Source organism: Nestor notabilis, unplaced genomic scaffold (assembly GCF_000696875.1).
Source record: "Nestor notabilis isolate BGI_N333 unplaced genomic scaffold, ASM69687v1 scaffold6692, whole genome shotgun sequence".
NCBI classification, from domain to species: Eukaryota; Metazoa; Chordata; class Aves; order Psittaciformes; family Psittacidae; genus Nestor; species Nestor notabilis.
This window is the reverse complement of record NW_009918728.1, coordinates 1-23,252: the sequence shown is the minus strand read 5'-3', so window position 1 is coordinate 23,252 and position 23,252 is coordinate 1. Positions and strand designations below refer to the sequence as shown.

Here is a 23,252-nt window from a genome sequence, read left to right as displayed (position 1 = left end):
AGATTGAACCACTGGAACTTGGGGACAAGATGAGTCTTGACCATATTGCAACAATCTGTCCGCTACAGTTGCAGTTCTTCATGACCAGCATCCCAAGTGTTAACTAAAACCATTGAGGCAACATACCTGCCATTAAACCCTGAATCCAGACAAGCAGCTCCATGAATCTTTGCACTCCCAAGTGGAATGGCCTTTAACGCTGTAGATAAATCGGTTTGCTGTTCGCGGCTTGGCCGGTGCACGGTGCAAAGACTGACTCTCTTTTTGTTTTTTCCCTTTCGTTTCCTTGTGTTTCCCTGGATCACATCGGAATTCTTGTTGCAGATGATGAACCAGCTGGGCCAATGTAAGTGTGTTTTCAGAAAAAAAAATACTACTTGGCTTAATCTGAGAGTTTTGGGGAGTTTACATGATATGGGGTTGATATTATGTGTGATGTTATTACTGGTCATAGAATCCCAGCCTGGTTTGGGTTGGAAGGAACCTTAAAGCTCGTCCAGCTCCAGCCCCCTGCCCCGGGCAGGGACACCTTCCACTAGAGCAGGTTGCTCCAAGCCCCTGTGTCCAGCCTGGCCTTGAACACTGCCAGGGATGGGGCAGCCACAGCTTCTCTGGGCACCCTGTGCCAGCGCCTCAGCACCCTCACAGGGAAGAGCTTCTGCCCAAGAGCTCATCTCAGTCTCCCCTCTGGCAGGTTTGAGCCATTGCCCTTGTCCTGTCCCTACATCCCTTGTCCAAAGCCCCTCTCCAGGTTTCCTGGAGCCCCTTTAGGCACTGGAGCTGCTCTAAGGTCTCCCTTTCAGGAGCCTTCTCTTCTCCAGGCCGCACCAGCCCAGCTCTCTCAGCCTGTCATAGACCCCTTGGGTTGTTGTTAGTGTTGCAGTAAAGAAAAGGGAGAACTATTGGCAGTGCCCTTGTGAGGTGAGTTGTGCTGGGTGAGAAGGTGGCAAGATACAAAGCCTAAACATCCTGCTGTCTTTAGCCACTTAGGAGGAAAGGTGAAATGCTGTTTGACTTGAGTACAAAGACATTTTTTCTTATGCTTCTGCTTGATTTTGGTGCATTTTTTTTATGTTGCTATTTCTCCAGGAAAACCAATTCTACAAACAATCACAAAGATAAAAACTTACGCCAGAGAAACACAAATTAAAAATGCTTATCATGTAAGTATGACCTGTGGGCACCTCTGCAATGGGCAGGCTAAACCCCCTCCTCTTTCTGTAGTGCTTGGGGTGTGTAACAGAACCTCCTCCTCGCACTAAAACACTGCGGGCTGCTTGGGGAATGGCGCTGGCCCTTTGCGCCCCGCTTTCCAAAGATAGCCCAAATCACACAGGCAGTTTAAGAACCCACATGCTGTCAGGCTCTGCATCATCCCTCCTATTGCTCATTAAACAAACCCCAAGCCCTTCCTCACTCAGTGTTAAAATCCAGAAGCGATCCAGTCGGGATGCCTCTAGTTCACCTTCACTGAGCGCTCTGTTTGCACGCTGTTTGAACCGTTCCCTCCGCTGCCGGGCATTGACTAGCACCTTTTCTCATTTCTTTTTTAGAGCTTTAAGTTTCTGAGAGACTGATGGCAATATGACCTGCTAAATTTAAGGGTTGGAACTCTTGGTTCTAGAACTCCAGTTCTGTCTGATTTTATTTTCATTTATTTTTCTCCTTTTCAAGTGAGCAACGATATGACTGTCTAAAGCATGCCTTATTTAGCCTCTCTGCAAGGATCACCTAGCCAGATACATTTTAATAACGCTTCAGTGTAGAAGGTGTAAACTATTTTGGGCTTTGATGTGCTGTGAATGTTGCTTTTTTCTTCTTTTTCTTTTTCCCCTGTTTTTCTTTCTTTTCCCTCCTGGATCATTTAACCGGTAGAGGTAGTTCGGCGAGTCCCGCATGCGCTATTTTTTACTTCCTGTAGCTGTTCAAACGGGCTCTGAACCGCACCGCTGCCATCTAGTGAGACTTTTTGTAAAGTACAGCAAAACTGAAAAGATATATACAGTATATATTTATATTTTGGGGGAGGAGGGGGTAAAACCAAAATCCAGTAATCGTGTTTCATTTTTAAGCTGCTGATATTTCATTCCTTACTGTATGTCTGAAAGATGAGAGAATTCTAGTGTGCTGGTACTTGGAGAAGTAATATAAATTGAAATTATCTTAAGGGCTTAATCTATAGAGAGAGTCTCGGGTGTCCTATGATCAGACTTCCAAAGGCAGAAGGGTTGGACGTGGTGGTGGAATGCAGTGGAAAACAAAAACCTTCAGTTTATAAATATATATATATGATTGCTTTTTAAGTGATGGTTTTTTTTTTTTGTTAACTCATGTAAATTCTCAACTCCTTTTGCACTGATGTGTTCAACATATTCTTGTACATTCGATTCAGGCAAACTTTTATAATTTTTTTTTTGGGGTTTTGTTTAAATGATGAAATGTTACAGCATGGTGATATTCTATGCAACTAGTTATACTCTTCAGTTTGACACTGTAATTTCTCATGATTTAAAGATTGTAGAAATAGACCTAACAGGGTTCTCATGATGTGCGTAACTGTAGATGCATGAACTTGTGTTCTGTGTATTTGTTGAAGTGCAATGATGTATAAAAAGTGGATTCACCTGTTTTTAAAAATAAAACACTGACCAAAAAAAACACCCCCAAAAACCCTGTGTGAGATTTATTCAAACCTTTAATCCCAGGTAACCGGTGTATCCCTGTGTCGGGAATCCCAGAGCCTGTATCCCAGCTGCCACGAGCTGGTACTTCTCAACCTTCTGTAAGCTTTTGTAGTTCCTTCTCCACGGCTTGCACAAAAGCTGGGAAATGCTGATCCAGGAGGCAGAAGCGGATGAAGGGCCCCAGCTCCTGGGTGCCCCACGCCGGGTGCTGGGGTGAAGGGGGCAGCTCAAGCTTCTTGTTCAGCACACTCTGGGGAAGTAAAAGCCAAAGGGTTGTACTAATCCAGGACAGAAAAGGTGTAGTTAAAGGTAGGTAGTTCAGTTAAATGTAGGTAAAGGTAAGTGCAGCTACATCAAGGTTTTCCTTTGGTATTTAATAGAGATGCATCTGCCATGTTATTTATGCTGTTTGGATCCTTTCAAGCAGGTCAGATTTCTCCATGTAATTTTATCTCTACAGGGTTTTTTCTCTGTGTTATTTTCTTCCCCAGTTCCCCGGGCTTCCTCACGAAGATCCACTGTGTGTAAGAGAAAAGGATCTGGTACAAAGCACATGTGCTGCCACTTGCATTGTGTGTGGGTAACCAAGTGTGCAGTGCAAAGCTCTTTGTTTAGCAAGAATCTCAGACTGGTTTGGGTTGGGAGAGACCTTAAAGCTGATCTAGTTACCAACCCCCTGCCAGGGGCAGGGACACCTTCCACTAGAGCAGGTTGCTCCAAGCCCCTGTGTCCAACCTGGCTTTGGTGGCTTTTAGAAGTAGATTAGGGGGCTTTTAAGAATTAAAACATTTTCATGCTGATTTAACCACCTCCTCCTGTTTTTCCCTCAGTGGTGGGCAAAGGACGTCCCCACTCAGCCTCTGGCTTTCTCTACCCATCTGCACTGAAGCCGTTAAGTCACGGATGCTTTTTGGACACTTGGGAGAGCAGAAGCAAAGACAATCATGGATGTGTTGCTTTCACCATGGGGTGTGATGTGCAGAGGGAGTTAGTGATCAAGGTGAATGGTTCTGGTATCAGGGGAAATGCCCAATGCTGGTTAGTCTGTGCCTGGCTTTTAATAACTTCACATGCTGAGTTTGGCCTCTTTTTTTGATGTGTTGAGCCAGGTTTCTGGTGCTTGAACCCACAACAGCACAAGACAACTGGTGTGTGGCCCAGGCCCACTGGTGGCTGGAGCACGATGGGGAGGAAAACAAAACCCTGTAGCAAAAATATTACCTTACTGTTGGTTCACATCACAGGATTGTTCTTCTGATGGAGAAAAAGATCTTTAAAGATTGTTGAGATGTATTTTTAAATAAAGGAGAATGCTCTAAAGCCACTGCTTCTGCCACCTTCCTGAAGTGCTGGGAATGGAGACCTTGAACTCCGGCACATCCCAGAGCACCAGCTGAAAAGGCGTTTGTTGTGAAGAAGTTCAGCCCTAGGCAAAGTTTGTGTGGGTCAGTGCTTGAAGCACAGTTGTATTAAGATGTAGTAAAGCTGCTACACCAAAGAGTCATGTTGTGCTGGGGAATAAAGCGAGAGATGGCTAAATGTGTGCAGTAAATACAGGCCTTGGGCAGAAGGCTTTGTTTGAAGTGGGTATCGTGTCTTGTCTTACACAGGGACCACAGAAAAGCAGTTGTTATAAGCTTGAATTGTTTGTAATGGTGGTGGTGGTTTACAAGCCCTAGTATTGCCTCATAAAGCAGAGACTGGTGATGAAAAATAGAGCTGCTAAAGGCCAACTGCCTTGTTTGATCCCTCTGGCTTGGTGCTGCACTCTTGCTGCATTGTACAAGGACAGTACCAAAGCTGCTGGGAATTGAACAGCAGGGCATGTAATACAGCTCTCACTGCTGAGAGGAGAGCACAGCAAGCTGCCTTCTGAAAATAGAGGTGTTTATAAAAGGCTTTTTTGGGGGGTTTAAGAGATGACAGATTTGTAATAAGAGCACAGGAATTGTCCCTTATACTACTGATGGGAAGAAATGTTGAGCTGATTGTGCTGTGAATGTGGAAGAAGGGTAAAAAAGATGCATTGAAGCAACTGCACAAAAACAGGTTAAAAAGAGTTGAGTTTTCTCAGCCATCGAATTCTGTGCTGTCTCAAATTCACAGAAAAGAAACAACAGGTAACTTCCACTTACTCTTGATTATAGCATAACCCTGAATTTGTCCCTGAGGCTGTCAATGGTATGGGGGGATCTGGGAGAAAAGAAGGCTCTTGGAAGCCTTAGAGCAACTCCAGTGCCTAAAGGGGCTCCAGGAAACCTGGAGAGGGGCTTTGGACAAGGGCCTGGAGGGACAGGACAAGGGGAATGGCTTGAACCTGCCAGAGGGGAGATTGAGATGAGCTTTAAGGCTGCTTCCAACCCAAAAGAGTCAGGGATTCTATGACTGATGTTTTCAGATTTAAGCTATGACTGCTGATGTAATTTCTGCAGTCAAAAGAGTGACAAAGCCACTTACTTGGATGTGACATCTTGGGTGTTTGCTCTCAGTGTGTGCTTTGTTCTTAGGCAAATGGCATAATTACATCATGAAATACCTGGGTTTGCAGCTTATTTCCTAGCTCCAGATCATTACAAGAGATCCTGTGGGTTTTGTTGGTGTAGATGATGGCATCCTGATGTTCAGTGAAAGCTGATGTTGACAGAATGTGAGATAACTCAAGCTCTTTCCATGCCCAAGAGATTCAGTTACAGGACGTAAATGTTAGATATATTATTTTTGCTCTACCTGGGCAAGCTGTGGTACAGATCTTCTTTCTCCAAGGCTTGCACAGGAATCTGGGAGAGGCTCATCTGGCTGGAAAATACCAAATGCAAATAAGGGCTTGTTACCAAGCAGAGTGTGGGTATGTGCAAGAAGAGAAGTAGTTCCATTTTTAGAGATAACAGGAAGAGAATGTGCTCAGCTACCTTCTGCAGTAAAAGGCATCTTGTTCTGGAACCTGAATGCACATCTGCTGAAGTCTTTACAAATGAAAGACGTGAAGTAATGGGCCTGCAGTTAACCTGTCATGTCTAAGCTAAGATCAATTTGAAACTCCTTTCTGGAAGTCAGTTGCAAGCAGCTGTGGAGGAACACTCACCAGGAGCATGCTGTTTTCCTTCCCATGGGCCATGGCACTGACAAGATGCTTGAAGCTGTCAGTTTTATTTTCTGAGAGAAGTTTTCAGTCTAACCTCTGGAGGAAGAGTGTTAGTCATGCCAACAGTATGACTGCTGGGCTTCTACTACAAAATACTTTCTGTACCTTCCATTCGTTACTTTAGCTTACCAGGAAATGAGCAAAGCCCAAAGTGTAGGTAATCTGCTTAAAGAACAAAGTATATCATCACTATCAGCTGTTGAAGGCCTCCCTCATGCACTCCTGGAAATGGAGGGAGCCAAATTGACACTTTCCCTACTAAATATGATTTTAGTGCCTGGTAGAGCAGGACCTTCCTAAATTATACCATGAAAATGATGTAGCTGAAAGCTTTGACATTCTTTTTTCCAGGCTCAGCCTCAGTCCTGATATTTTTATCCTGTACCCAAGAGCTTTCCTGGCTAAGTTAGTGCAGGGATGTTTTTAGAGCTGGTAAATGTGATCCTCTGGATACCCAAGAGAGCACATAGTTAAGAGTTAGTCACCCTCAGAAACACCCTCTGTCTTTTGCCTTTCCCATTTACCTTAAGTCTTTGTCTGGGAAAACAGAAACATTCAGTTTCTACCCCAAAATTGCTTTAAAATATGTCAGGTTAAGCTCACATTTCTCCAACTGCATATTTACAGTAACAAACACTGCAAACCAGGAGTAGGCAAACACCAGAAGGAGAACACAGTTCATGGTTACTTAATGACTCTGATCCTGTACCTTGTATAATGTATCTGAGAGTCCCAGGTTCCCAGTAGCCTTTGCTGGAATCTGCATTGATGGAATTGTAGATGTGGGGGATTTGGTAACTATTCAGCTCTCCTTTGCTGTTCCCTATTTATTAACCTCAGCAGAAACCATCTTGGTCTTCCACCAAACCTGAGTGGGAATTGACAATTCCCTGGATTGGTATTCCCAAATAACTGTTACTTGGCTGGAGTGTTTGCTGCTGTTTCTTCTAACAGCTACTAATTTCCTCTGTTTGCCTGAGCCCTGCATAACTTGTTCTCTTTGTTTCCCTAATGAAATGTAAGTTCAAACCCCAGAGCAAAGGTTTTACCCCACCTATAAATCTCATCCCATCTGCTTCCTGATACTCTTCCTGTGATCATATGAACTGTGTATATTGATTTTGGGTTTTGGTGACCTCTTGGAAGCCAAAATGAGATGATCTATAATGCTCTGAGGTAACTTATAATAAGGTTGAAGAGCTCAACCACTTTTGAGCATTGTTAACTTCTCTGAGGTAGGCTAAGCAAATGGGAAGATGGTGGCCAGCTTCAGCAGCTCACCTCCTGAATAACTCTCCAGCTAGGTTTCCCTGCAGGATATTTGGGTTTCCCAACTCGTGTTTCATAGAGATGGTCCCACAGTCGCCAAGAAACTTTGCTCAGAAGTCAGATTTGTCACAGATCTAACACTAATAGTGGATTATTTTTGTGTCTGTATGTTCTTGGTTGGTTACTACCTGTAGTAGTGGTGCATATAGTTCACTGTTCCTCACTTGGCTGTCACCGTAGGCCAGCTGACTGAGGCTGGGGTAGAGCTGCTGACTTTGCTCCTCGGTTCCTCGCACTGACACATACTCTGTGAGTTTCTGAACACAACTCCAGCAGTTTTCCAGCATCTCTTCCTGTGAATCACCACCAAACTGAACACGAAACATGCGGCCTTCATTCTGAAACCAAAGAGAAATGAAATGAACTGTGAATCCCCTCAAAACTATTTCATTTAACTAAATTCCTATTTGGTAAAGTTAGGAAGGAGGTGATACATGTTTTGATCTCTGCACCAACTTTAAAACACAGAAACAAGTTTTCCCTGCTCTATCTTCATTATTCCCAGCAGCTAAACCAGACTATGATTCCCAGTTTGAAAATCAATTAAACCCAACCCAAACTGGTGAGTAAGGCCATTTCCCAACTAACTGAAGGTATAGCCACGTGAGAAAACCTTGCCATGACAAGAGTTTTTACATGTATAGCAGGGAAATGAAGTTTCCAAATTCAGGTTAGCACTCCACCTGAATGCTGCTGTTCCTTGAAGAGACACTAACATAGTAGACTGGGAGCACAAGACACTCAAATGCATTACTTCAAGTAGTGGAAATAATACTGGAAAATAAAAATAAGAGGTAGCTCTGACCCCTCCACCCCCGTTACAGCTTCTGATGCTGTACCATAAATTTTAGGTACATGAGGTTCAGGAAATGGCACTGAAAATGGAGGACTGAAGAGTCTGTCCATGCATGATAAGCCTGTCCTATGCACATGGAAGTGATTGAAGACAGATACGTATTGAATGCTTGTGTTTAAGGAGTGAGTTAATGGGACTTTTGGTTTGATTTTGAGATTTCAAATGTAAAACACAGGTAAAGTACTAGAAGCAGCAAGTTCTCCTTGGACTGACCTGGCTTATTCAAGTCTTCATCCTTCTGAGGTGTCAACATGCAAACATGTTTATAATGCCTACACATGCTGCTAGATGACATGAATACAAGCATATCTTTCATGCTACAGGCTTCATCTCACAGGTAAGCCAGCTTTTGATGCCAGCCTTTATGTTTCCATACATGTTATTTTAAGATGCTTGTATGGCATAAAATGATTTCGGGGCACTGTAAGCATAAAAGCTTGTCTCAGTGCCTTTCAAAGCAAAAAAGGTCAAACTAACTGGAGCACTCATTTTACCAGTGCGTGGGTTACCTTACCTCTAATTGAGATGTCAGCTGGGTCAGACTGACATAACTAAGCCCTGCGTGTGGCTATGCCAAGAGGTGAATTCTCATTGAAATGACAGGGAACTTGCATCTTGATTTGAATTCCTTCTGGAGACTTTCACAGAACGCTTGTTTCAGTTAGCCCTGCAATCCCCAAATCACTTTTCAGTCTGAGGTGTTTGTGTTGTCCTCTGCTTTTCCATAAAGACTATTAAATACTTAAGACTGCAGCTTATAAACACCAGTAGACTTTGTAAATTAAACATTTTTCCTTTATGGAAAGAGAGGGAATGCTCAAATTCAGCTAAGATGATGTCAGGTTTTAGCATGAACAGAGTACTGGGTAGTCACACCTGCACCATACAAGAGCTGAAGAATTAAAGAACCTAGAGGTCACTTAGATAAGGTAAGAGGTCATTAGAGATGGAGCTATACAAAGGGCAGTGGCAGCCACACAAGACAAGTGTAAGACACAAGGTGCATCTCTGTTTGGCTTTGGAATTACACAGTTGGGTGCTCCACTGAGTAAAACTTCCACTAGCACAGCTGTTCTGCAACACAAATCTTCTCTACAGATCTGTTCCTTCAAGTGTACCAACACTAAGCTTCTCCAAAGAGAGTTTAGAAACTCCTTCTGCTAGCTAAGAGTCCACAGTGCCCTATTAAACCCACATTTCTTAAGTAATGAGTAAGCTTCACTACCAGTGCAGTAGTAATGACTTACAAAAAGCAAGGGGTACAAGATGAATCAGGAATGAGGGAGTCGTATTTAGTTGCCCATGCTCCTTATTTGCCCTGTGCACTCAGATACAGGAACTGGTTTTTGGAAACCTTGTCTTCCTCTGCTTAAATCTGCTTTGATTCTTCCCTTACTTAGGTCTAGCAGGGATAGGATGTAACCCCTTACACGGTGTGGCTGCTTCCTGAAACATATTGCTGAAGATCAGCACAGAAGTTATATGCACAGACGTCATTTAAGAAATCACTTCAGCTACAATTCAGGATACAAAGCAGAGGAACTGTAGGATAGGACCAGTGCAGTGCCACTAAATCCAGTTTGCCGTGTGAATTTATGGTAAGTAAACACTGGGATGCACAAAACCAAGGCTCTTGATATCCATCCTTTTTGCACTGTCCCTCAGAGCTTTGTTTCAGCCTCACACTGATTGTGCTGTTCATTTCTCTTTGTTTCTTGTGAGATGCAGCAGAATCCTTTAATGCTGTGCTGGGGAACTAGTTCTTGTCACTGGAGACGCAACTAAGAGCTAATGTCTGCAGCTGCTCAATAGTCAACTTCAGTGATACTCCACCTTTTATAAGCATCTGACAAAAATCAGAGGGTAGAGGTGGTTTGGGCTCAGGCAAGTACAACCCATGGATTTAAAATGGTTTCAGGTATTTATGAAGTTCCTACAGGCACTGTTAGATGAGGCTTATTCTGAGATGAGTCCTTCTTTACATTTAAACAATGTTTGTTATGCCTCACATCTGCTTTTTTCTTGCAATTCACAAGGCATTCCCCCCTCTGCAAACTGTATTGTTTGGTTTGTAACATCCTCTACAGAAATCTCTGGGCATCTTTAAAAAAGAAATCAGGTAAAAGATCAAAATACAACTCAAAGGAATTCTCACAGTTTTCAGCTATTCTGGGTATTGCTGTTCTCTGCCATTACAATAACCCAGCCTGTACCTGAGATCCTGTCAGGGGAATGCCAGAACATCTCTGACAATCGAGCTGTTCTTATACCCTAATAGCTCTGAAATGGGGCAAAGAGTTAAAACCAGTCTTAGCAACTACTGAACAAGGGGCTCAATATCTTGTTCCAGAATTCCTGTTTCTGGCTTAGAGATGAATTCTCTTGTCAAGAAGAGAGAATTAAGCTGGAGGCAGCTGTCTCTGCTGAAACAACAAAGCCTCTTAAACTACCATGGAAGAAGGCAGAACTCTTCTCATGTGAAATTGCTTCAGTGCACAGTGTAGATGAATATGAAACTTCTCAGAGTTCATCTAAGAAACAGGAAAACTGGGATTTATAAGCAGATTGGTAACAACCAAGTGCCATTTAATTACTTAAAGGCTTTTCTTGAGATCTGAGGGGAAGACCAGAAACCCAGGTCCCTTCATTGCCCTGAAGCAGCAGCCTGCCAGTACTGTGCCAGTGTTAGGGGCCAATAAATGGCTGAATAACTGTTTGGTTAGATACTTTGTTTGCCAAAGCAAAGTGTGACTCAAAACTGTGTTAGCTAAGAGGGACTCTTCATCAGGAACTGTAGCAATAGGACAATGGGTGATGGGTTCAAACTGAAACAGGGGAAGTTCAGGTTAGATCTTAGGCAGAAGCTCTTCCCTGTGAGGGTGCTGAGGCGCTGGCACAGGGTGCCCAGAGAAGCTGTGGCTGCCCCATCCCTGGCAGTGTTCAAGGCCAGGTTGGACCCAGGGGCTTGGAGCAACCTGCTCTAGTGGAAGGTGTCCCTGCCCGTGGCAGGGGGGTGGGACTGGGGCATAAAATCTCCGAATAGTTAGGGTTGGAAAAGACCTTACGATCATCTAGTTCCAACCCAATTTTAAGGTCCTTTCCAACCCAAATCATTCTGTGATTCTGTGATTAGAAATGTTAAACCCAATTGTGCTTACCTTGGCTTGCGCATGAAGGAGCAGGCAGTCTGCTTTCCTGACTATCTTTAGCCACTTGTGGGAATCGATCAATGAGAAACCTTCCTGCAATAAAGCAGAACACAAACTGCTCACAGAGCAAACATGCACCACTCGGAAGCCCACACTTGTTATGGGATGGAATTTAACCCCTAATGAAGATGAGTCACCTGCATCCATGCAGCTTCTGTGTCTGTCAAACAATTACCAGTATGTCATCTTTAAACAAAGAAGGGATCAAATCTGAATCTGTAGCTCCAGTTCCAACGTTAAGTCAATTATGTTCTAATTTCCATATATTTACATTTAAATTTGTGCATGTGATGAAAGTCTCCATGAAATGCACAATAAAACAGCCACAACAGTGCTTGAAATCCTCCTCATCCCGTGAAATTGCCCGAGAGGGCAGCAGAGGGCAGGCAAACCTGGAGAATGGGCCCACAGTTGCTTTCGCTGCGGCCCAGAGAGGCATTTACTCCAGATGGCATTCAGGTAAACAAGCAGCAGCTTTGATCACTGGGTGAAGATGTCTTTATACTCCAGTTGCAGTAACTGTCAGTCTCTCCCAACATGATGGACTGCTCAGTGCTCTGTGAAAATACCTTGGGAAGCTGAAAACATCAGATAAAAATGGCAAGGCAATGGACTGTGTCTCCCAAGGCACCTTCCACAGACTGCCACATGGTCATTAGTTAACAAAGTCGGGGAGGGGAGGGCAAAACCCAAATTTAAGGGCAGGGAGGAAATCACCTATTTGTTTTATCTGAACTTCTAATGCCTTCAATGACCATGGCTTATTGCATAAGCCATGTCCTGAGGGTCAAGAACCAGAAGCCATGTCCACCCTGGACTGCCTGCAGTGTATTTTTGCAAGTTACAGTTCATCTACCACAGGTCCAGGCAGGGAACCCATCTGCCTTTCTATTTTGGTACAAGAATTCACTTCAGGCACTGCTGACACTGGGTTTGTAGTCTCATGCAGCAATTGTGTGTAGATTGATAATTGAAATTCTACAGGGAATGCCTAGAAAGCATTGAAGATTGATGTTTTGCTAAAGAAGCAAGACGGATCACAGACAAGAGGCTGCTCAGACACCAGCTACAACAGACTCCAGAGTGGTAAGGCAGCAAGTTCTGAGGTTCACAGGTCAATGAATTCAGAGCAACAAGAAAGAAGAACACAACAAAACTGTCCCTTGTTGCCTTGTGTGAAACTGAAAGAATTGCTGCCAACATCCAGGAGCTAAGTGTGGGGCAGATCCTGGCAAATGCATGGCAATACATTGAGATTGCAGTCCATTTCTGCCTTTCGAGAGGTAATGAATTGGCTCTACATCTGCTCTGGATGTATGCACTGGCAAAGGAAATAGTAGTATTCCTCCAGTTTGCTGCTCCACCAGGCTGACAGAAATACAGAGAACACAGCAGCTGTGGCACTGTTCTTGGGCAGGCAGCATCCAGAGCTGCTTTACATGACGAGTTGCTTTGCTCAGCAGCATTGCCATGAGCAAAGACAGATGGCAGTGTGAGATTGATCAGGAACACAGGCCAAAAGGCAGCCTGGAAGTGGCCAGGAACAGAAGACATCAAATGTTTCCAATTTGAAGAGAGAAATGGCAGGGCTTTTCTAAATGTTATTCACCATTAATGTTCACTGATGTACATACTCATTCTCCAGGATCATACTTGTAAGAACACTGTATTAAAGGAAAACAGTTTCCTACATCTCTGATAAAAATCTAAGTTTCTCAGAGGAAGGACTCTGAGAGGAATTAAGCTGAAGCAGGAACCAAAACAAGACCTTTCCCAAATCTTTTGGAAGCAGGCAAGATGCAATCCTACCATACATGAGGCAGGGAAGGCACTGCTGCTGCTCTAGCCTGCCAGCCAGCTAGTCCAGCATTAACCAGGAGATACTTTTGTTCTGCTTGTACATTTCAGAATTGCAAGAGCTGCTGGGTGCTGAGGCCTGTGATTCTGCTGGGAGGTGCTGTGTGTTATTTGTGAATATTTTTGTTACTGTATCATCTAGAAACCCTGTGGTGCTGAAGGACACAGGAACCCAGGAGCAGAGTCTCCATCTCCTGCTAGATTGCAAGGCCTTTAGACAAACCCTACCTTAAGTAAGAATTAATATCTATATTTAAGATATTAGTTGTGTACCAGCTCAGCTTTGCTGCCTTCCTTCAATCAGTTTGGATTCACTCATTCATGAGACTGATGTTTCCAAATGAAACTGAACTATGCATAAGCAATAGTTTAGGAAGAACTTTCTGCTTGCTGCAAATGTTACATACTCTGCCCTTAAATTACAACCAGTATTAAAAAAGACAAACCCCAGGTGCCACACACAAAGAGACACATTCACCAGTTTGGCTGCTACTTAACGAGCTCATGCAATGCAAATAGAATTTCATTGTCAAGAGTTCCCAGTTCACAATGAATGTAATACATACAGTGTATAATCTCATGGATTAAGGAGTCACCTGGGTATCCCTCAGACTGGGAATAGGCATGTGCAAGAAAAGATGAGTTCAGCATGAGATCAAAGGAATTTTATTGGACGTATTACTAAGCACCCCAGTGCACAGCTGACAGAGTGGTCCTGTCTGCTATCTGAAGCAAGACTGCAGAAGAGAAAAGCTGAAGGCCTCAGGCAAGAGCCCGCTTGCATATTTCTGCTTCAGGCTTGGAAGCACCATGACACACAATTCCCTAGAAAACAAAGTGGTCCTCTACTTCCAAAGGCTGTGCTCTGTTTCCAGAGAGGCACTTGTGACACCTCCTTAATCCATTCATTTCTCAAAGCTCCCAAAGCACAACTAGGGGGCAAAACTAGCTTGGTACCCCTCACAGTGTCTGCAGGGTGTTAGAAGGAATTTGAGGAAAGCACTTTGCTAGGGAAGGGTGGGATCCTCTGCTCTCTGAGCACCCACCTGCAACACTGCATGAAACAAGTAGGGATGGCTGAAATGACCTGCTGCTTTCCCCAGATGGAGAGAGGCCCTGTCCAGATCCCACTGTCCCATCCGGAGCTTTGCACCATGGGCCTGCTCACCATACCAAGGTACAGTGAGAAATGCTTTCAGAAACCCTCTTTGCTGTCTAGGTTTTAAGTGTCATTTAAGTTACAAACATCAATGTTTTGGATCTCTACTAGTCTAGGTACTATTATTAACATTTATACTGAATAACACCTTACTCGTTCTTAGAAGTGACTAATTTGGCAGCAAAAGAACAGGATATATTATTTCCAGGTATCTACACAGTGTGGTTAATATGTCTGATACACATCTGCAGTGGAACAGAAACACTGTAGTTGAGGAAACTGTCAAGAGACAATAAAAATAAGGATGTGAGAGCAGACAGTGTGAAAAAGTTTGGAAATTATCTTCAAGTGTTACACGGAACACTAAAGAGAAAGCAAACCTGAGGTGCTTTCAGAAAGCTTCAGCAAAACTGGAAAGCATGGTTACAAGTAAGAGTTTTGATGGTGACCTCTCTGATAGGGATTTAGTTATTAGTAGGTTGTTATAATAAGAGCAACTGTGCATGCTTGAAACTTGACACATAGGTTATAATTCAAATTCTTCTATGTATCTCAAAAATACTAGTATTTAACTCCTTGCCTTCCCAACAGAGAATGAGTCGTCATTTTGCACTTTTAAAAGTAAATACTTCTTATTCTATAAAAACATTGAAAATTCTTCCTTTCATTAAGGACTGTAGAATAAAAACTTAATTCCATCTTAAAGTTAGAAGTTAATTCCTGATATAAAATATACGTTTCCTTAGATCAATATTATACTTAGGGTAAATACTTGTCATTAATGGCTGTCACTACTCTAGAAACATTTCTTAATAGTTGGGTTCAGAAGAACTGGGCAAGAGAAAAGTAAAGATCAGGACCCTTTAAAACTCTTTACTGCTGCCAATCACCAATGCACAGAATGCACAGAATCCCAGACTGGTTTCTGTTGGAAGGGACCTTAAAGCTCATCCAGTTCCAACCCTCTGCCACGGGCAGGGACACCTTCCACTAGAGGAGGTTGCTCCAAGCCCCTGTGTCCAACCTGGCCTTGAACACTGCCAGGGATGGGGCAGCCACAGCTTCTCTGGGCACCCTGTGACAGTGCCTCAGCACCCTCACAGGGAAGAACTTCCTTGTATCTAGTCTAAATCTACAACAGGAATGCATCATTATATCAAACACAAATGGGGAAGCTAAGGCAGAAAGATACTCAGCTTGTCCAAAACAATCATGTCCACAGCACATACTGAAATAAAGAAACTAAGATTGAATTTTTTGAACTACAACTGTGGCAGTGAATAACTCAAAGTAAGATTCCTTCTCCTCTTTCACACACCAACTATAGGACCAACCAAAGCCTAACCTTTCTCTAGCTTTGCAGTGTACAACCACTGAGCAGCATTACCAATCTGCTCACTTCCCTGGTCTTCTGTCATATGTCCTCCTTTATTGCACAAGGACCTTCCTCTACCCAAGGCCCTGTTGTGAATATCAGCTCAGGAATTTAGTGTATGAGGTTTCAGGCACTGCAAAGAGAGCACTGAGAACATCACAACATCTGCTGCATGCCTGCCTAATTAATGAGCTGAAATCTACTGTATCCAGAGCACTGTTAGCTTATTAGAAGTCATGAGGGGACCAGGAGGGCATGAAGGACATTTAGTCTACACTTTAAAAGATCAGGTCACAAATCAATTACTCTGGATTAATTTGATCCTATTAAATAAGTCCTCTTCACAATTGCAATTTGCTTAATTTGCAGGGTATGAAGAATTCCAGCACCAGGATTAATGGCATTCAATAAACCACCAAAATAGAATTCTCATGATGTACTGATGCAAAGGAGGGAAGAAGTAAGAGTTGTGGTAAACAGAACATGATGTATCTTGAGACTATTGCCACAAATCTACAGAGATGCTGTGGAAATATTCCTGTAAAATTCCATCAACAGTATGCAAGAATGAGATTTTTCTACCAGAAAAGAGGCAACACTGCAGCCAAAACAGCCCCTAAAAATATGTTATACGGTTAAATTTCAAATTAAGAACTTTGTTTAAACCGCCCCCGCGACAAACAAATCACAACACCCTCTCATTTGCATTACACATCAGGGATCTTTGTTCCATTTGCTTGAGCACACAAGTAGATTGTATTTTTAAAGGAAAGCAGTTGTTTCCTCATGAGGACAGTTTCAAGTATGTCTCTGGTAGCATCATGAAAGAACATTTGCAGTGGTCTTGAACACATTCCCATTCCCCAGAAGTTTGCCCATTATACTAAACATGTTTTCTTTGAGCAGCTGGTGGCAACATTGACCATGTCCACAGTTATTTGTTCTAGGAGCATGGAAGTACTTCAGTGACCAGTTCTGGAGCATTCTCCAAACCTATGACTCCTCACCATGGACCAGTGTACACAGCACAAGGTATTTTTACTAACCTATGTTGTTTAGAAGTCCTGAGATCCAGGACATACATTGCAGCATTGTTTTGGGCAAGAAAACAGTTATTCCAGCTTCTATTAGTATAAAGACTGCTAGAAGGGAATTCAGTAAGTGTTCTACTATTTTATTGCTTATGAAAATAATTCTGGAGTCTTCTGTATGTGCTAAAAAGAAAAATCAGTTCTTAGGATATGTGACTATTTTTCTATTTCTATTTTAGAAATAGAAATAACAGGAATATTAAATATTTCTATTTTATAATGGATTTATAGGATCATAGAAGAGTCATAGTCTCACTTGACTCTACAGAGCCACCATTCCTTAAGGGAAATGTTTCTTCACATTCTTGCTTTAAGAAGATAAAAAGGACTAAGAATACATAAATACATCTATGACAGAAAAGTTAGGAACAATGGAATATTTTTCCTAAAATGGATCATGTTAATCATCAGTGAAACAAAGTTTTCCATTTCCACACAACTCTTTCATGTCAGTTTTGTGCAAATGGTGTTGTAGTGAATGCTGTACATAAATAAAAGGCAGACACCAAAGAGGAGGACTCACTAAGTAACTAACTTGCACAAAAGCTATCATCTCCTCTGGTTATCACACTGACAGGAGAGTATGTTACAGGAAATAGTTTATGTATTTTAGTGTTTCATAAATCATCACTTGACATGAAAAAGGTTTGGTGAAAGAACCACTAAACAATGCAACAGAAGATGCCTTGATCAAAATAAAAAGGTAGTTGCTCACTAAGAGAGCAAACCTTGGGAGCTACACTAGCGTGTTGACTATGAAGCTGCTCAGCACCAAGTCCAGGCAAGCATTAGTCCAGTTAACATCACTGCTCACTGCAGAAGAATGAACAAAGGAAAGTTCTAACTGAAATACAAAACTGCTGAAGTCTGAAGTTCACAATTTCAGTAGGTGACTGATTTCACTTTTTCTGGACTTCTTAAAAAGCATCCACCCGTGATACTATCAGCATAATGCAGAGCTTCCTGACAGCTGAAAAGGTTCCTCTTGGCTTGAGTAAGATGCACACACCACTGAGGAACAAATGCACTCTGGCTTTCATCTGCCTAAAGAAAACAGAAGGTACCAACCAAGATAGTCTGCATTTACTGATGCACTGATTTTACTACATTCCTTGCCAATTTTAAACCAGAAGAGATAAAAATCTATGTCATGCTACAGTATTACCCAGTCTAAAAGCATCCAACTGATAATTTTTTTTTTGGTTGGATGCTGGATAAAAACTTCCTTTTAAGAACTCTTACTTAGGATGGCTCACGTTGGAATTGTTGGGGAGGGGGTTCCTTCTCTACCATTGCTGGTGCAGTAAAAAAACTAATAAAATAGGAACATTCACCACAGAATGAATTCTTGAATTTAGCCAGCAGTTCAGTTCATTCTGGGTTACTGTTAGAGGGGAAAAATATTCCTTTATTATTGATCCATGGAAATTTTACAAAAATACAGTATAGCTGTTCAGGTTGAGAAGGAAGTGGTGTCCCTGTCCTTGTACCTCACTGTGTTCCTATGCAGAGGTACAAGGTACAAAGTTAATTGTTATCCAGTTCTCTCAAAACTAGGAGCCTGTAGTACATCAAAAGGTCTGAAAAGTGGGAATTAGGAGATAGATCAAAAGACTAGACATGAACAACTTAAAGGATGCAGCTACTACATAGCAAGAAACAGTTCTGAAGGAATTTCAAGGGGAGGCAGCATGTACATGTTGGAGAACACTTTGGCAACAAATAGGAGTAGCCTAGGCCAGCAAGTAGAAATTAGGATACACAATAAACCCACAAGCTGAATCATTCCAACAACTGCAGCATTCTGTCAAATTGATAACATTCCCTCTGGAGCAGAAACTTGTGCATTATCCTCTGTGACAAAATGTCCATTAGAACAGACCCCAGCGAGAGGATTTGGTGTGTGACAGATTCCAAAGAACTATATGTACTTAGTCGTTCAAAGCCTGTTTCAATATTGTGACAGGTTTCTGACAACTGACAGATGGAGGCTAGAGGGAGATAAAAACCAGTGGATTAACCATTTCTACAGTCTGATTATTCTTACAGCAATAACACAGACAGCTCAATATTGCAACCTTTCTGTTATTCAGCATCTCAATGAGGAGTCTGTAACATTTCATCAGTGGTCTGCACAGTTCTAGCTGCTTTGAGTCAACTGGGAGCTGTTCTCAGCTGCTGGCCAACAGCATCATGGCTTGTGCTGGCTTTTCAGTGCAGTCCCTGGGCATAACAGTCATGAAATGAGTGGTTTAGGGTTGTTCAAAGAATAACCATCAAAGGTATTAGCCAAGAGCAGTTTTAATATGATTTATAAAGGCATGACTTAATTCAATGGCAACATTCATCCTATTAGTTATTACATGGATGAAGTATGCAAAGGAAAATCAAGGTAAAACCAAACTAAAAACAATCAATACAGAGACCAAGGCAGCAAAGGGTAAAGGAGACCCTTCATTGAGTCACAAGGTTCAGAGGTCTAGCCCTGCTTTCTAAACAACTGACTGAGCCTAGGTGCTGTGGACACAGTCTTAGTCTCAGACTTGGTCAAAGGCTTACATCTGAAGGGTTACAGATGTACCAGTTCACCATGGAGGGAACTTTTACATGTTTTTCATTTAGCAGCAGTTTGAAGGTTTAAGGATCTTATGAAGTGAGTCAATAGAATATACTATAATTGCTGTAACCATCTATACACACATACAAACACATACATAAATACATATGAAAGTACCTGTTAATAATTAAGTGTGGGGGACTTCAGCCCAGGGAAGGAGTGTTCCAAGGCTGTTAGGGATAACCGATTGTCCCCTTCTCACTTCCCACCTTAGCCAGGGAACAGGAATCCCTGATACAATCAGTGCCTCTTTCCTTAGCCATGCAAAAGTGCCCAGTATGGTCAAGGAATGCTTCCCCACCAAACTCATTACACAAAGGCCAAGGCCTAATGGGAATTCCTGAGATTATAGAGCAGCCCAGAGAATGCGGAGATGCATCACCACAATCATCCTTCTGTTTGATTACACTGGCTGCTTTACCAAAGAGATTCCACAGACCATTCTTCAAAGATACCTGTAGATTGGGATTATCCCAGGAAGAAGAATTTTATCACTGTGTATCAGACTTGAGTAGTGTTGGGAAAATGGACACATTTCTGGGAAGATATATGCTGAAGGAACAAGCTAAGCAGATGTGCTGGACCAAATCCCTTGGAAACTGGAAACCTGACACAGTTCTAAAGATGCCTGCCCAGGTTCAGAACTAACAGGGTGGGTATTTGCTAGGTTTTTCAGTGAGTCAGGGATGCTTAAGAGGAACAGTGGGAGGACTGGAACTGCTCCAGTCTCCGAGAAATACACAGGCATGGGGCATATTGTACCAGTGCATTTCACACCAGTGTAGTTTTGTATGCACAGAACACATCTACAGCATGCTCACAATTACATGTGAGTGCAACCAAAGGAGTTGACGGTCAGGTTTTAAAATGCTTATGAAACCAGTTTTGTGTAACTTTGTGTCCTGGGTTCAGCTACAGCAGTCATTTTTTCTCCTCCTTAGTAGCTGGTGCAGGGCTGTGGTTTTGACTTTCAGCCTGGGAACAACGCTGATAACACCGATGGTTTTAGTTGTTGCTCAGTAATGTTTACTGTGACCAAGGACTTTCTCAGTCTCATGCTGTGGCGGGGAGGAGGGGGAGCCGGGAGGAAGCAGAGACAGGACACCTGACCCAAACTGGCCAAAGGGGTATTCCATACCACAGCACGTCATGCCCAGTATAGAAACTGGGGGGAGTCACCCGTGAGGCCCAGATCGCTGCTCGGGTCGGGCTGGGTATCGGTCGGCGGGTGGTGAGCGGTTGTGTCCTCTCCCCTTGTTATTCCTCTTATCATTATTATTGGTAGCAGTAGTGGTTTGTGTTACACCTTAGTTACTGGAGTGCTATTATCTCAACCCGTGGGAGTTACATTCCTCTGATTATCCTCCCCATCCCTCCGGGAGCGGGGGGAGAAAGGAAGAGGTGGGGGCAGTGAGCGAGCTACTGCGTGGTTCCAAGTTGCCGGCTGGGCTTGAACCACGACACTTTGATCATACACTCAGTAAAGCGTTGTTGGTGTTGGCCTTAAGGTTAGTATAGAAACATTGTTAAAATAAATGTTTTAAAAAGAAAACCAACAAAGAAAACTTTCTTTTTTTTGTTTTCTTTTAAACTCACTATTCTATTTCAGTCTCATTTACCAAGTACATCTGTTCCACCTCTGTTCTGCATTATTCTTAGCCTGTGATGGTTACTGCAATATATGAGTGTCTCTTAGAAGCTAAAACAGATCTGGTAGATCTCAGAAATTCCTCATCTGGCATTTCAAGCAAGGCAGCTGCCAGAAAGATTCACTAGCCACTAAACCCAAGAGCTGCAAAAAGTGCTTTTCTTAGCCAAGTCTGTAAAGGTTTTCTTGTACTTCCTGCACTCATCCCTTATGACAGTATGCTTTTATCTGCCCATTGTCACTTGCCAGATTCAGCCTTTGCCAGGTGTAGTCTTTGAAGGGCTAAAGCTTTTGTTGGTGCCTTTTTTGTTCTTTAGTTATTAAAACTTACTTTCAGTTAGCTTGCATGTGGTTATTTCAAGGACATGTAATGTAAGTCTACTAGTTACTAAACAGTTACAGCTGTGTGATGGGGATAATGCACCTCTCCTGGACCAGCTCCAGGAGAGATGCATTCTGCACCAACTGGTTCCAAGCAGTATTTGGTAAGAAATGGCAGCAAGTCTCATTTCAGTTGCATTTCTTTTAACTTTCTGGATTGTTAATTACTCCCTCAACAGAACTGCTAAAATACTTTCCAGCTTCCATTTTTACCTTGTCCAAGAACATTCTAACTTGTCCTCACTAAATATGTGAGCCAAATACTATGCCTTGTATGAGGGGTACCCGGACTGACAGCTCTCCACTGGCTCATTTGTTATCTATTCAACGTTCTTAACAGCCACAGGCCAAAATCAATCGAGTGTATTCTTGGTTCTCCCTCTATACTTAAAACAAATTTTTGTAAGTTTGAGACCTTTTAAAAAGCAAAGTAAAAATTGATTTATAAGCTTATATATATTTAAAGCTACAGCATACTTTCTTATACATTCTGTATTAAAAAACAAGTCTTTGTTATCTTAATAGTGCCTTCCACCAGTTTGGACCAGCTTTCTAATATTTATCAGCCAATTCCTACTTGTTACCATCATTGAATATTTGTGATATGCACTGAACACACTTGATTCCACTCTCCAGCACAGGCTTTCTCTGTCACAAAGATCAAACCAACTCCTTCTAGAAGAATGTTTCTTTTAAGCTCTTTGGTGTCATTGTGAAACCTTCACAGTTTAGCCATGCTTAAGTAAGTACAGAAAAATCAGTTGACACGACTCTGGAGTTGTTATTTTGTCTTCATGGATGCCAGTTGTATGTTAGATCATATTGCCCAACATAGAAAAAACCATATCCTTCGAGAAACCAAATTGTCAAACCAAAAATACTAAACCAAACCCATTAGCAAGAAATTATTCAGATCATATAGCAAATCTTACAGGAAATTTTAGTTATCTTTTTAATCTGTTTCTTAACAGTGTATTTTCTCTGTTTTCTTAGGCAGAATCATGAAAAAACCACATATCTTTCAAAATCAGCAGCACTCAGTATTACATCTTAATGCAGATTTTTTAGAGCCCCAGAAGAAACCCTGTTCCTCAGTATGAAACAATGCATTTGGTATTATTCTGATAAACACAGAGAGAAAGCAGCCAAGCAGCCCACAAGAATTACCATAAGCAACATGAAACTGACATAGGAGAGAACATGAGGCTGAGAAGGGAAATTAAGTTAATGCTGATGCTACCATGAAAGGAGAAATGGCTTTTATACATGCGAAACTTACCAGGACCGTTCGCCCTTGGGAAACAAAGAAATGGCCAGATACAACCACGGTAAGGATAAGATGGCCTGATTCTTCATTTGATTCAAAAACCTTTAAAAAGAGAGACAAAACAAAACTCTAGCCTGGTAAGCACAGAATCTCCTCTTTCCATTTCTAGTGCAAAATGAAAGGTTTCAAAGGCTCTAATTTACCTCTCACCAATGCACCTTGTGCCACAGATTGGAGGCACATTTAAGATTTTTTTACTCACCCTATGTACAGATTTAACTATTTTAAACAACCACCTGAGCTCTTCCAACTTGATCTATAGTTTTTACTACCGCAGATCCCTGCTGAAGGAATAAAAACTAGTGAAACACTATTGTATCATTGAGGCGTTCACATGAGTAATTCATGAAGTAACTCCACTGCCTGCATTAGCTCTGGACTCACAGAAGTATACCTCACTTATCACTGCTTGTCACACAGTAACAGACCCCACTGCATCACACACTGCCAGCCTCCCCCACGCCACTTGTCACCTTCCAAGAGGAGGCGTTTTGCCCTTCATCCTCGCGGTCCGTCGTGGGCAGGAAGCGGCCGTAGCGCTTCAAGGGCCACGTTGTGGCGCTGCCGAGGAGGGAGG

General features: G+C 42.4%; 2 protein-coding genes across 2 annotated transcripts in view; one reads left to right on the top strand and one right to left on the bottom strand.

Moving 5' to 3' along the window:
• The window catches only part of NPTN (neuroplastin), a gene marked incomplete at its 5' end in the record, with an annotated part of 31,947 nt that extends 29,298 nt beyond the window's left edge, over positions 1 to 2,649 (top strand). The window contains 3 exons of the mRNA XM_010009875.1: positions 325 to 346; positions 1,090 to 1,163; positions 1,554 to 2,649. Coding sequence (XP_010008177.1) covers positions 325 to 346; positions 1,090 to 1,150 — 83 coding nt within the window. The remainder of the gene's footprint in view (positions 1 to 324; positions 347 to 1,089; positions 1,164 to 1,553) is intronic.
• Positions 2,650 to 2,772: 123 nt separating this feature from the next.
• REC114 (REC114 meiotic recombination protein) lies at positions 2,773 to 23,244 on the bottom strand (the record flags this gene model as incomplete). The annotated part of the gene is made up of 7 exons (XM_010009873.1): positions 2,773 to 2,934; positions 5,412 to 5,480; positions 7,281 to 7,486; positions 9,696 to 9,705; positions 11,170 to 11,253; positions 22,628 to 22,717; positions 23,149 to 23,244. Coding segments are annotated over 7 exons (717 nt in total), but the record flags the coding sequence as incomplete, so codon positions are not given.
• Between the last annotated feature and the right edge of the window lie 8 nt (positions 23,245 to 23,252).